Source organism: Equus quagga, chromosome 7, assembly GCF_021613505.1.
Source record: "Equus quagga isolate Etosha38 chromosome 7, UCLA_HA_Equagga_1.0, whole genome shotgun sequence".
NCBI lineage: Eukaryota > Metazoa > Chordata > Mammalia > Perissodactyla > Equidae > Equus > Equus quagga.
This window is the reverse complement of record NC_060273.1, coordinates 78,317,634-78,331,035: the sequence shown is the minus strand read 5'-3', so window position 1 is coordinate 78,331,035 and position 13,402 is coordinate 78,317,634. Positions and strand designations below refer to the sequence as shown.

General features: G+C 50.8%; 1 protein-coding gene across 3 annotated transcripts; it reads right to left on the bottom strand.

The window, feature by feature from the left end:
- Positions 1-1,326: 1,326 nt before the first annotated feature.
- HBEGF (heparin binding EGF like growth factor) lies at positions 1,327-13,125 on the bottom strand. 3 transcript variants are annotated; one of them, XR_006889537.1, is made up of 7 exons: positions 12,707-13,125; positions 12,333-12,506; positions 9,354-9,531; positions 3,915-4,070; positions 3,061-3,150; positions 1,921-2,740; positions 1,327-1,607 (listed from the first exon to the last, which is right to left on the bottom strand). XR_006889537.1 is itself a non-coding variant. In XM_046668299.1 (6 exons), exons 1-5 carry the CDS (start codon positions 13,104-13,106, stop codon positions 3,078-3,080), a joined length of 981 nt encoding a protein of 326 aa, XP_046524255.1. In that variant the 5' UTR covers positions 13,107-13,125; the 3' UTR covers positions 1,327-2,740; positions 3,061-3,077. The 3 variants fall into 3 exon arrangements, 2 of the variants coding, with proteins under 2 accessions (XP_046524255.1, XP_046524256.1); XM_046668299.1 differs by having other exon boundaries at positions 1,327-2,740; XM_046668300.1 differs by lacking the exon at positions 3,915-4,070 and having other exon boundaries at positions 1,327-2,740.
- Between the last annotated feature and the right edge of the window lie 277 nt (positions 13,126-13,402).

Here is a 13,402-nt window from a genome sequence, read left to right as displayed (position 1 = left end):
ACGTTAGCGGCCGACCCTGTGGCCAAGTGGTTAAGTTCACACACTCCACTTCTGTGGCCCAGGGTTTCACTAGTTCAGATCCTGGGCATGGACATGGCACTGCTCATCAGGCCATGCTGAGGTGGCATTCCATATGGCACAAACAGAGGCAATCACAACTAGAATATACAATTATGTACTGGGGGATTTGGGGAGAAGAATTTAAAAAAAAACGGTTGGTAGGGGCTGGCCCAGTGGTGTAGCCATTAAGTTCGCAGGTTCCACTTCTCAGCGGCCCAGGGTTCACCAGTTCGGATCCTGGGTGCAGACATAGTACCTCTTGGCAAAAGCCATGCTGTGGTAGGCGTCCCATGTATAAAATAGAGGAAGATGGGCATGGATGTTAGCTCAGGGCCAGTCTTCCTCAGCAAAAAGAAGAGGATTGGCAGTAGTTAGCTCAGGGCTAATCTTGCTCAGCAAAAAGAGGAGGATTGGCAGTAGTCAGCTCAGGGCTAATCTTCCTCAAAAAAAGGTTGGCAACAGATGTTAGCTTAGGTGCCAATCTTAAAAAGAAGAAAGAATATGTTAGCGGTGATAAGGGCTATGGAGAAAAATAAAGCAATGTAAGGAGAATAAGAAGAGTGGGGTTTGGGAGGAATGTAGGTTGGTCAGGGAAGGCCCACAAGGTACATAAGATCTGGATTGTTTCAGTCACTCTGGCCATTATGTCGGAAATGGGCTATATGGGAGCAAGTGGAAGAAAGGAGACAGGAGGCCATTGCAAGAGTCCAGGCAAGAGATGATGGCGAATTGGACTAGGGTGATGGTAGTGTCAGTGATGAGAAGTGGCTGCATTTGGCATATATTCTAAAGGTAGGGTTGTCAAGATCGGCTGTGGAGCATGAGAGGGGAGTCAAAGGTGGATTGTTTCCACCAGGAGCAATGCCTGCTTGCATATACACCACAGGATCAGGCCCTGAGTCCAGGGTCTATTGATTGCATGGGTGAATGTCTTTCCTGGTTACAGCCAGCCAAACTTCCTATGTGAAAGGTTTACCTCTTGTCTCAGAGGTAGTATAAGTATTAAGACAAATAATTGGAGTCAGACTACCAGCCCCAGCTCTGTCACTTACCAACTGTGTATCCTCAGGCAAGTTACACAATCTCTTCAAGCCTCAGTTTCCCCTTTTGGAAAAATGGGACAACAGTAGTACCTCCATCACAGGGTTGTTGGGGATACTGAGATAGTGTACATAAATAGGCCTGGCAGAGAGCCTAATACCGAGTCAAGGCTTAGAAAACACTGATGTTAAACCAGTTCTCAGTTAAAACAAGCAGACAGAAGGCTATGGAGTAAGAGTTATCTTTATTTGAATTGCAAAGTATAAATATGAACCAAGTTTGGAAATACGGGTTGTAACAGTTCAGAAATGGCACCAGAAACTTCCAGAAGGGACAGCATACTTTTGTAGTTTTGGTGAGGTGGATGGGTTTATACAAAAGCCCTCCTCATCTCCAACCTTCTTGGTAGCAATTGGTAGGTCATCAATTACCAAGAACAGTCAGCTCCAATGTTTCCTTTTTCTTTGCTAACACCTTCTCCAGATTATCCTCTGCTGCGCTGACCCCTGCATGAAGTAGCACCAGAAGAATGGCAGGAGTAAGAGAAATGTCTTGACATAAGGGAGGGTGAGTTCCCACTCTGTGGGCCTGGGGCCATGGCGGGTGAGGAGCCAGGACAGATGCAGGCATGGAAGCCCAACCTCTTCTGAGATTTGGCAGGGAGAGGACACAGGGAAACACTGATATCTCTTACACTTTGACATCAGCACCTTGGGCTTTCAAAACACAAATGGTAGACAAAATTGCCTAGGCAAGACCATGGTCCAACTCATAGAGTGGATCTGACAAAGTTAACTCCTACATCCTGACCGTACATACCTCCCCCTGTGGCGCTCTGATGGTGGAAGATCTTCAGAAATGTGGACAGACAATAGATTACTACAGATGGGTCACAGAGACATCTCAGATCTGTGGCAGAAAAGAGTGATGCTGAGCCAGATAGTGGGGGATGCGGGGTGGAGGGCCAGGAAATTGCCAAAGTAACAGTCTAGGCACTTGAAATATTATTGTTAGATTGTTAAAAACTAAATAAATTAACATATATAGAATAAAATAAATATATAATTTAAGAGGCATTTTACAAACAAACAACAAAAAAATAGTTGTTATTCTTCCATCTGGGTAGAAGTCCCAAAATTCAGAGTTCTCAGGCTTGTGGTATTTCACAGTTAGCTCATCAATTCCAGCGCTGGAGGGTCCAAATGGCAGATCCCTTGGTGGCTACTTGAGTACATGGCTTCTCAATCTTTGTTACATTCTTTCAGTCCACAAATCTTTCCTTCTTCTTCTCCTTCTTTTTTTTTCAGTCAAAGATCCTGGAGCATATGGAATTTAACTGGCATCTTAATCCAGAAGATACATGTTTAAACAAACTTACAGGGGTAAGTGGGGTTTGGTGGAGGGGAATCAGAAGGGTGTGAAGGTCCTTCATTCTTGCTTCCTTCTGACCCAGATCCCATTGGACATGTTCTGTTTGGCACTTCAAGGCTCTGGTATTTTGGCAAAGCAATTATGGGAAGCCTGATCTAGATGGCAACTGGGGATGAAGGAGTCTTTGTGGCAGTTGTGAAGTCCTTCCCCTCTGCAGAGTCTGCGATCAGCTTGTGTCTTGTCAGAGGTAGCAGTCCTCAGCTGATTCCTAAAGTACAAGAAGAAGGCATTTAAGCCGCATACAGTCTTAAGAAATGGAAAGACCATCTGGGAGGGAGTGGAAGAACAGGGGATGAGGACAGGAGAAGCTGTCCTCTCAGGCATCTCTCCTGGGTATCCCTCTAGCAACTTTCACCCTAAGTGGAGATGAAGCACTGACAGCCTTTTTGAAAACAAGTTCTGCAATGGGACCCTGACTCCATAGCAGCCTACCCCCAAGCCCCTAGGTCAAGAGAGGAATTCAGCATGCCTTGAAATAGATCCAGGAAAGGTGGTGATGGTGAGTTTGGGCAAAGGATGGACCATTACCTTGAGCATAGTCTCTCTCAGTGGGAAGTAGTCATGCCCAACTTCACTTTCTCTTCATTTTCCACATCATAACCTCCTCTCCTATGGTACCTAAGAAAGATAAGTTTTGTGAGCAAGCTCTGCCTGCTATGTCAAGGTGCAGGTCCCAGAGCAAGTCTTTCCAAAGGACTCTGCCATGGTGGTTCTCTCCACTACTTGGAAAAGCACAGAGAGTATGGTGGCCTCTCTTCAAAGGCACAACTGGCCTAAGGGTATGTCTGTCTCTAACAGCAGGCTAAAATTTGCTAAGAACTTTCACTTCATTTATATAATCCTCATAACATCTTTATGAGGTAGGTGGACAGAGATTGCAATCATTGGAAGAATATAGCCCTCAGAAAGACAGGTAACTTGGTCCAGGTCTCACAACAGATGAGTTGAAAATGGGCACATAGTGTCCTCCAATCTAGAACATAAGCTGGATTAGAAGCACAGCCTGAGGTCCAGATGCCTCAGAACTGGAAGGATATACCAATAGTGTCACCATGCCTTGACTTCCAAACCACATAGTAATGCCATCAAAGAACAGAGTCAGGAAAAAGAACTGTGTGAACAGGTGGCTCCAAGGGGGGATTACTGGGCCTGCTGTGAAAAGCAAGACCTGCTATGGCCTGGCAAGTTCTGTCCTGGGCTCTACACAATGGACTCATGTCATGCCAAAGCTAGGTTCTTGGAGAACTTGTACTCACGAATGTGAGACTCCTAGCCCAGGATTTGTGGGTGTTGGAGGGCTCATGTGATCACCCAGCAGAAGACCCAGGAGGAGGAATGGAAGTGATCTGCAGAAACAGCATGCAAGGACCCCCAACACTCACCTAAACATGAGAAGCCCCACGATGACAAGCAGACAGACAGATGACAGCACCACGGCCACCACAGCCAGGATGGTTGTGTGGTCATAAGTATATAGGCGATTTTCCACCGGGAGGGTCAGCCCATGGCACCTCTCTCCATGGTAACCTGGGTGGCAACTGGTCCAAGACAGAACAAAGCAGAGATGAGGTTAGTGGTTTGGCCTCTCTCTCTTGGCAACGGCCCACCTACGTAAGCCAAATCCCACTTCTCATGCCCTCACCCTGTGAGTCCCTACTGTGGTCCCTGCCTTCCTCTATCCTTCTCTATTAGGAGACTCTTTAAAAGCCCCTCTGAAGGCTCTGTGGCCTTCCTCCCTCACTCCATGTCCTGCCTTCTCTACTTGCTCTGGTCCTCTGGCCTATGATTCCTGTTTCAGGCAGGGAAAAAGTGAGGGAGGACTTCAAGATCTCGGCTAGATATGTTCCACATGTGGATGATGTATTATATACGTGTCAAGATGTTCTGTTTAAGCCAGTTAAGAGGACTTAGGCACAAGAGCTGGTGGGTTGCGTTGAGGGAATTCAGTATCACTCCCTTTAGGGAGGCCCCTCAACACTCTGACCCAGAAATAAACTCAGCCTTCTCCACCAATGCTTCCAGTGTCCAGTCCCTCTCCGCCACTGTCCAGCCTATTAATAGGTCCTGTGCCTTTGCCAGGAGTCAATTTTCTCAAGTTGCCTTCATTTAACTCCCAGCTCCCTCTGGATGCAGGACCCAACTTGAGAGCTTAACTTCAGCCTTTGGCCTCTAAATGCCGGGCTATCAGGCCTCTTTCACCACGGCACAAAGCAAACAAACCAAGATAACATCTTGCCCAGCTGTCCTGCCAGAGCATGGAAGAATGTCAGAAACAACCCTTTGACTCTTCTCACTGAAGAGATAAATCAGATGGCAACTGCCTCTTCTAACACAAAGCATTTCCTGGAAGCTCTTAGGAAGACTCGGAAATGCCTGCAGTTGAAAAAAGTACATTCTCGCGCCTTCCTTTCTCTGAGCACCCCAGAGATCTTTTGATGTAGGTGAGAGCCCCATGTTACAGAAAGGCAGAGCTGCTTTCCACACACAGCAGGGTCACACAGCAGGGCAGAGATGTGGACATGGATTATCTGACTCTGAGTTCAGTGCGCTGCCACTCACATCCAAGAATGCCCACACCCATCTAGGGGTGCAGTTGCACTGCCTGCCTGGGGACTTGAGGCCAGTAGCTGCTGAAGGAAGCACTGAGAGTTTGGTGGCCCTCTATTTAGAGCTGTGCTTCCTCTGGGAAGGAGGTTGTACACTTGGTGCCTCAGAGCAAGGCATCCCTTCTTCCTGCCGAGAGGCGCCAGAGAAATGAACCTGTTTAGACCCGGCAGCAGAGTGGCCGGGGGGTGCCGCAACCCTGCCCCTGCCTTCCTGCCCAGCACTTCTCTCTGCCCCAGCTCTTCCTGGGTGCTTGGGGGAACCACCTCACTGCAGGAAAGGAAAAGTGTAGGTCAGGCCCACTACACACACAGCAGAGCACACAGTTCCTTGCCCAGCCTCTCCATACAACTGTCCCGTCAGCCTAGGTGGGCAAAACACTGATCCCGACCCTGCCAGGACGTGGAGGAAGCTCTCAGGAGCGCCCCTGGGAAATCACCTGTGCACAGCAGTGTACAGTTTACAAGACACTCCTTATCTTCTAGCTTAACTGAACCTCATAACATCCTGTCAGGCAGATTGAAAGACTAAGATGAAGAAGGGTCAGAGAAGTCAAGTGATTTGCCGAAATTTTCATAACTAGGAAGCATCAAGGCCAAGACCAGAAACCAGTCTTGGCAGATTCCAAGTTCATGATTCTTTCCACTCTGAACAGTGCAGGTTACCCGAAGGAAACACATATCTGAGGGGGCTGACGGGTTCTTGAGGCTGTCTGACCTGCTTTCTGACTGTATTACTATTATCTTTAACTTAAATAATAAATAGCAAACATCAAAGGCTTACTATGAACCAAGTACTCCGTGCTAATTGCTTTATAATGATCATTTTATTTAATCTTAAAAATATCTTTATGCAGTAGGAGTTACTATCCCCATTTTAAAGATGAAGAGATTGAGGCTTAACTTCTGTGAGATAACTTGCCCAAGGTTACACAGCTAGTGAGTGTAGAACCAGGACTCAACCCAGCATTCTGGATGACTATGCTCTCCTGGGGAAGGGAAGCTGGAGTTCAGTCTGTTTTTCACTTCCAGCCCATCATTCAAACCCCACAGGTAGTTACTCAGATGATAGAAATAAAGCTTGGCCTCAGAGTCCTGCAATTCAGTTACATAATCCCTCCACCCCCACCCTGAGTCAAAAGGGTAATAATGTAAACATCCTAATATTACCTACTTCCCCCTCCCTTTTCAGATGACTCCCGGCTTCCCCAGGGAAGGAGAGGGGACGAGTACATTCCAAGCATCCCTGGGTGCGGGCAAGATCGTGTGTCCTGCCTAGAGCCAGCGACCCAACAAAGTGAGACATGTTCGTCCTACCCATGTCTGTGACCCATTTCAGAACTTGTATTATAACAGAAGCAAGAACCTTCTAGGTCCAGAGACATCTTCCAAACTGGTTTTCTCTGCCCTACCCCAGGAGGTGGAGGGGGAACCATTTGGTGGAGAGGACCTAGAAGACACGAGTTCCAGACAGGTTCTGCTACTGTTTCTACCCAGGTGATGTTGAGCAGTTATTTCTGAGCAGAGCTTCTGAGCTCTGGTTTTCTCACATAAAATACAGGAATGATAAAATGCCTAAAACCCCACTAGAGTGTTGTGAAGATCAAATGAGACAATATAGATAAAAACAGTTAATAAAAGGCCGAGTTTGAGATATATGTGAGTTATTATATAATCAGACTCCAAAGGGTAAGGAATGGGGCACCAAAGTCAGGTGGCGCCAAAGAGAAGGAGGCTCAACATTCCTTCTCAGCATCTGGGCAGGGAGGCCAAATGGAGCCTCCTGGCCTGTCTCTCTTCCAGCTCTGAGTCCTCCTCAGCCTAACTTCCTCCAGGTTTCCTCCAGCAACAGGAAACTTTGCAGCCAATTTCTGGGTCAGCAGCCAGTCAGGAGCCCCAGGAAACTGCTCTTTGAGGGCGACTTTTGGCTGATGACACAAAAGGGTTTTCCTGTGGATGGTGGCTGCGGAGGGCTGGCTTAGGAAGCCAGCTGGCCTCAAGCTCACCACGGCAGCCTGGACACACCCTGGCTGGCGGTTTCTGGGTCTGGAGGCAAGCAGGAGCCACAAAGGGCCCCAGATGTTGGTGCCCAGATGTCACATTCCCCCAAACCAGGAGCTCTGTATCTTCTTGCTGCCGTCTGCTCTGAGTACTAAGGGCTGGAGGCAGGCGGTAGCCAAACTAAACACAGAATCCAGCCTCTTGAAAATCTGTCTAGGAAGAAGACACAAAGTCTTCAAATCAGATTGCCATGCTCTTACGCTAGTAAAAACCTCAAGAGACCTCTAGGATAACAGCTGCCCTCTATAAAATCCTGCTCAGACTCTGTAAGGACAGACAGGGAAGAAGGACGCAAGCCAACACCTAGTACAGCCTAAGGGCATGAAAAGCATGTTGGACTGGAAGTCAGGCACCTGAGTCCCTGTCCTGTTTCCATCCACTTATTTAGCTGTTGATCTCAGGCAAATCACTTCCTACTTCCTGGCTCCAGTTTCCTCATCTTTCATGTAAAGACAGAAAGCCCTGTCTATCCAGCAGAGGGCTTTTGAGAATCTCAGGACAGTACCATATCTCCCCATCCCCTAGAAGAGCTGGCACCAAGGAGGTGCTCAACACATACCTGTTGGGCCCAATTTATATTAAATGTAAGCTGTGAAGCTCCAGGGCAAAGGAAAGAAGGCATTATTATGGTTATCATCACCATCCCTTGGGCCACCTTGGGTGCCACCTGGGCACCCTTATCTAGGTTCTCTGGGCTTAGGTGGTGGTACAGCTCAGCTCTCCAGAACCTCCTTACAAGAGTTCTCAGCTGAGCAGGAAGTCCATCCACTGGCGTCCTGGACCAGTTTGACCCAGACAGATTCCTGGCCTCAATCCATCTTGACTACCCTCAGAGTCACTGCCTCCACCCTGTGCTAATGATGCCACTTTACAAATTTAAGACAAACATTTCCTGCCTTGTCTCAAGATCTTGGCAAGGATAATATGGGGACTGTCTATGTCACTCTTAAGCAACTCCCTCCAATACCAAGATCCTGACAAGGATGTTATAGGAGAGGGGATACAAGTGACCATGGACATGGTGGGGAGTGATGAGTCTGTCTGCTAATTGCCAAATACATGGCAACTCTGCCATGTGAGATCAGATGGGGACAAGGAAGCTTTAAGAAGCTGAGGGATCTGAACCAATCACAGCAGAAAAGATGCCAGGCAGCCAGTCTTCTTGACAAGTTGGGAGACGGAGGCACCCAACAGTCTTCTGGCTCTGTCCAGAGTCTTCCCTGTCAGAGTCTGACTCCCCAGAGGGACCTCGTGCCCAGTGGAAGACAGTGGACGTTTGCAGCCTGATGTGGGTGTTGTCCTCAGGCACAGTGGTGACATTATCCCTGCCAGAGAGCATGGCAGTGCCGTCATCCCTGAGAGTTTGCCAAGGCAGCCGTTTGCTGGGCTTGGCTTGACAGGGTGGCTGGGGAACCCACAGCCCCTCCACCCACACCCCTGCCTAGGGAAGGGGTGGTGCTGCCTGACCAGGGGCTGATGCCTATTGGGTTGGGTTCCATTTCCCATTAATCTTGCACAAAAGAAGTGTTCTCCCACCCCTATGGCCAAAGGCCAATGCCCACCATGTCCTCCACCTCCTGACTCTTGCTGGAGTGAGGGAGAAGGAAGGAGAGGCTTCTCCCTGCTCCCACGATGATCACTTTCTATACAGTCCTGTCATGCCTTAGAATCAACCCATATTTGCTCACTCATGCACATATGTCCTAGTACACACACACCTGCACAGCATGTGTCCAAATGCACCTCATACCCACCTGCAGGTCTTGGGAAAGGAGGCCACAGGAGCTCCACTCCACCCAGGAAGCCCACTCTGCCATGTTTCCTACTGGCTTCTCCCATCTGGAGTAGGGCATGAGGTAGGAATGAAAGACCTGCCTTCAAGTCTACTCTCCTAGCCATACGCTCAGTTCTGAGCAAGCAGGAAATGTCCCCAAGGATGAAAGAACGTCACAAGCCCACGCCATAGGAAATTGCATCCTACGTGGGGGGAGCCCCTTCCGCTGACTAAAAATACTTCCCCTCCTCCCAACTTCCGCCCAGAGGTTGAGAAGAAACTGGGTGGAATTATGAATTCAAGGAACAATGACAACGAGGAACAGCCACGTGGCTGACAAAGAGTCTGCCGATGAGAATCAGTCCTGTGGCAGGGACACTTACATGCATGATGGAGCCCGGAGCTCCTTCACATATTTGCATTCTCCGTGGATGCAGAAGTCCTTGTATTTCCGAAGACATGGGTCTCTCTTCTTCCCTAACCCTTTGCCTTTCTTCTTTTTTTTCCCACGCTCCTCCTTGCTTGGTGTGACCAGAGCTTGTGGCTTGGATGAGAAAGCAGCTGCAGGAGAGAAGCATTCTGTTAAGTTTCTGACTCTCCCGGGGGAAAGAATCAGAAGAGCATCTGGAAGGAGTACATACTCTTTGATCCCACCTAAAATCAGAGGGCTTGGGAAGGCCCCTTGGCTCAGTGCCTCCCAAGGGCTGAAGGAAGACTGGGCAGAAATGCCAGAAAGCGGTAGAGGAAGTAGAGGCTAACAGGGTCCCAAAGAAGGCATTTCACAAACTCAGTTTAAGAACCTCAGTCCAAGAATGCTAGGTTCTGTTGAGTAACTGCAGCTGATTGGGCAACTCTACCAAACTCACCCCCACCCCACTGTCCATCCTCATCTCCTACTGCCCCACGCCCACTTGGTTCTATTTTGGCCTTAAATCAGCCTCATTTCCTGATGCTGCACTCAGTGACCCACTTGCAGGAAGACAGTGTCAGAGATAAAAATTGCTTCAGGAGAAGGTACTTGGAGGGTTTTTTGGGGGAAGGAGGCTCCTAAATAGGAACAGTGCCCATGTCCAGCTGGCCCCCTCTGGGGTACCCATTAGCACCAGGTACCATGAGCAAAGCCAGGCTTGGGGACAGCAAGGAGGCCAGCCCTGGTCAGGACCTTGCTTTATTGACTTTAAGCAAAATATTTACCCTGCTTTGTGCCTTTTGCAGCTCACAACTTCTCTCAAGGGTCCATTTACATTTATCCCCAAATGTCCTGTTTATAGCCCTCTAGGATGGGGAGTACAGTGTGTACAAGGGGTAGAAAGATGGAAAGTAAGAAACTATCCAGAAGGAACTGGAAGAACGATTCCACCTATTCTTTTCACACTTCAAAAGGGGAAAAACAACCTCACACAGACATCCAGCTGGGACTGACCACGGGCTACACACATTAGCCCAGGGGTCTGACGCCAGTACCCTTCTCCCCTACCCCCAGCAGAAAAAAGGTGCCTGCTGTCTGTGGTTGTAGCCACATTTCTGGCAGAAGGGTGAGCATCATACATTAGATTGGAGACCTAGGATCATCAAGCTGGAAGTGACTTCAAAGAATATCATGGCTTTCCATTTTCAGATGAAAAATTTGAGATCCCAAAAGGCAGTGAACCGCTCAAGGTCACGCAGAGTTGTGATCAGAAATGCGGTCTCTGAACTCCATATCCAGTGCTTCTTCCAAATACATCAATCTGCCTCATACACCCCTGTCCTCTCCCCCGGACAAGTCCAGAGCACCTGGGATGTTGAGCCAGGAATGAAATAATGAATGGGCTCTGAAGTCAACAGACCTGTGCTCCAATTTCAGCCATGTGATCCTGGGCAAGTTGCTCAATCTCTCTGAACATCAGGGTTCTCAGTAAAAACTGGATAGCAGGACTGCCTATCTCAGAGGGTTGCTACAAGGATTAATTAACCCACCCTAACATGTTGAGTGCCTAGAACACAGCAGGCACTTAATAAATGCTAACAGTTATTTATTTTAGGTGATAGGATCCCCAGACATGAAAAACAGTCTTCGCCCAGGAAAGCCAAGAGAAGGGAAGAGAGGCAGATGCCAGTAGTCCCACGGTCCCCTCTGGTGCAGACCCGTGCCCCTTCAGAGCTCAGAAGGTGAGGCAGATGCTCAGAGGAACCCAGTGACCAGAGCTGTGGTGAAATTGAGACAGGAGGGCCAAGTCAATCAAAGAAGGGAGGGAGAGAGTGATAGGGTGACAGCCAGGCTCCTGCCAGGGACAGGGAGCAGTGAGTCAGGTCTGCAGAGGTATGAGGAGCAGCCGTGTGGGTGGAGGGTGAGTCACAGCCCAGCTCTGCCCAGCCTAGGAGGAGAGGGCCAGGAGGATCCAGGTTGTTCAGGCCAGGGGTGACCCCAGAGAGCCCCTATGAGAGGATGAAGGGTGGGAGCCCAGACTCAGCTTGGGAGCAGACCCTTGATTTACACAAAGCAGAGACAGCACCTATGGGTAACTCTGGGTAAGGAGGGAGAACGGTGGCTGAGGAGCAGACGGGGCTAGAACAGGTGGGTATCTTTCCAAATATAGTCCTTCCGGGGCTCCAGGGGTCAGTCCCTACTCCACCCTCAAGAATTGCTGCAGGTGGCTAGGGGCAGGGAAGCAGGCAACACTGGAGGCTCTGGACTCTGCCCTGTGCCTGCACTCGGCTACAGGCACATCTGCTGGTTGGAGGATGCCACCAGGCCCTCCCTCCCTTGGAGTCTCTCTCATGGACTCAATGTGGCCAGGAAGTCTCCAGGCTTTGGTAGGATTTGTAGACACCCAGCATTCCAATACAGCTCCCTAGGGACCCAGAGCTCACCATTCATGCTGGCCTCACCTGAGGAGACCAAGAGTTCCTCATTCCTCTCTGTTTCCCCAACTTGGAGTCAGGTGGATAGAGGAGACTAACTGCATACCTACCATGTGCCTAGCATCTCCAGGTCTGTTACCTTATTTTATACAGAATAGTCACTTGATGTGAGAATTAGGACTTGCCCCATTTTTACATTTTACATAGAACTCAGAGAAACCTTGTTCCTATCACCCAGCTTACGTCAGAGTAATGTACCCACTCCAGACACCTTGCCTGTCTCAGTACGCACCAAAGTACCCAGAAGGACAGCAACTCAGCATGAGACCCAAGGGCAAGAAAGACAGAAGGACCCATATTCCAGGATCTCCCAGTACGCTTGTCAGGCAGAGCAGCTTTTCTTGAAATCCTTCATGAATACCCCCAACCCACACGTGTGCCCAAACAGCACGAATCCCGGATCATCTTATTCTGCAACTGCCCACCAGGGTCCGAGGATGGACAGCCCCCACACCCACCTCTGAAAAGGTCCAGGTCTGCTCCTTGCAAGTCTGGGACTTCCCCGCCCCGGCCTCCTCCCGGAGGCAGCAGCTGGTCTGTAGATTCAGTGGGAGAGTCCAGGTTGCTGGTTCCAGCCGCCAGCCCTCTCCGAAGCCGTTCCAGGCTCTCTCCGGTCACCAACGCCGAGAGCACTGCAGGCGAGGGGCGAGGCCGCATCAGACCCCCCGCCCAGACCCCTGGTCGCCACGCACCGATGTCGGAGCCCGCCTGTCAGAGAACACGGGCCCCACCAAGTGGCCCGCGCTGGGGGCGCTGCAGCGACCTTCCCCCTGTGCCCCCAGCACAGCGTCCCCATCCCCCCTACCTCCGGGGGCGTCTGCAGCCCTCTTACCTGCAGCCACAAGGAGCTTCAGCACCACCAACGGCAGCAGCTTCATCGTCCCGGACTCGGCGGAGGCGGCGAAGCAGCAATCACTTTCGAGGCGGCGGCCCCTGGGCGCTGGCACTAGAGCTGGGGCGGGCGGAGTGCGGGCGATTCCTCCGGGCACGATCTGATGCCGGCCTCTGGGTGCAAGCCTGGCTGGGACCTGCGCGGAGCTGTCGGTGCTGGGCGTGTGTCTGTTCACTCCGTCCGTCCGTCGGTCCGCCCGCCTGAGCCCTGGCGCCTGTGTCAGGCAGACTAGCCGCGTGCCGCGCGCAGCTCCCTCAGTCGACTGAGCGCTCCTCGGCGCGCGGCCGGGGATAAGGCTCCCGGAGGCGCTGAAGCCCCGCCCCGGCCCGCGCCGCCCCATCCCCCTCCCGCGCCGGGAAGCTCGCCCGGCTCCCGGCGCCGCGGCGCAGCCCCCAACTCCTGGGGTGCGGCGGGGGAAGGGGGCGGGAGTACGGGGCGGCGCTCACATATTTTGGGACCAGGCCAGCGCAGCAGTGGCCTGTCTGTGGGTAGGGCTGCTGACCGGCAGGTGGCGGGGACCAGTTCCTACCTTTCTCCAAACGCTTGTCGCGCTGCAGCCTTGTGACTGCTGAACTGAGCTCTGTCCTTGGACACCCCTGGTTCCCTCCCCTCTTCTAGGCCTGGTTCCTCGGGCTA

Bases quoted from the DNA above. Each gene is read 5' to 3' on its own strand.
- HBEGF (XM_046668299.1), bottom strand. From the start codon at position 13,106: ATGGGGCGGCGCGGGCCGGGGCGGGGCTTCAGCGCCTCCGGGAGCCTT. The intron at 12,507-12,706 runs GTAAGAGGGCTG...CCTCGCCTGCAG, and splicing joins GAAGCTCCTTGTGGCTGCAG to TGCTCTCGGCGTTGGTGACC. The intron at 3,151-3,914 runs GTGAGTGTTGGG...TATCTTTCTTAG, and splicing joins GTGGGGCTTCTCATGTTTAG to GTACCATAGGAGAGGAGGTT.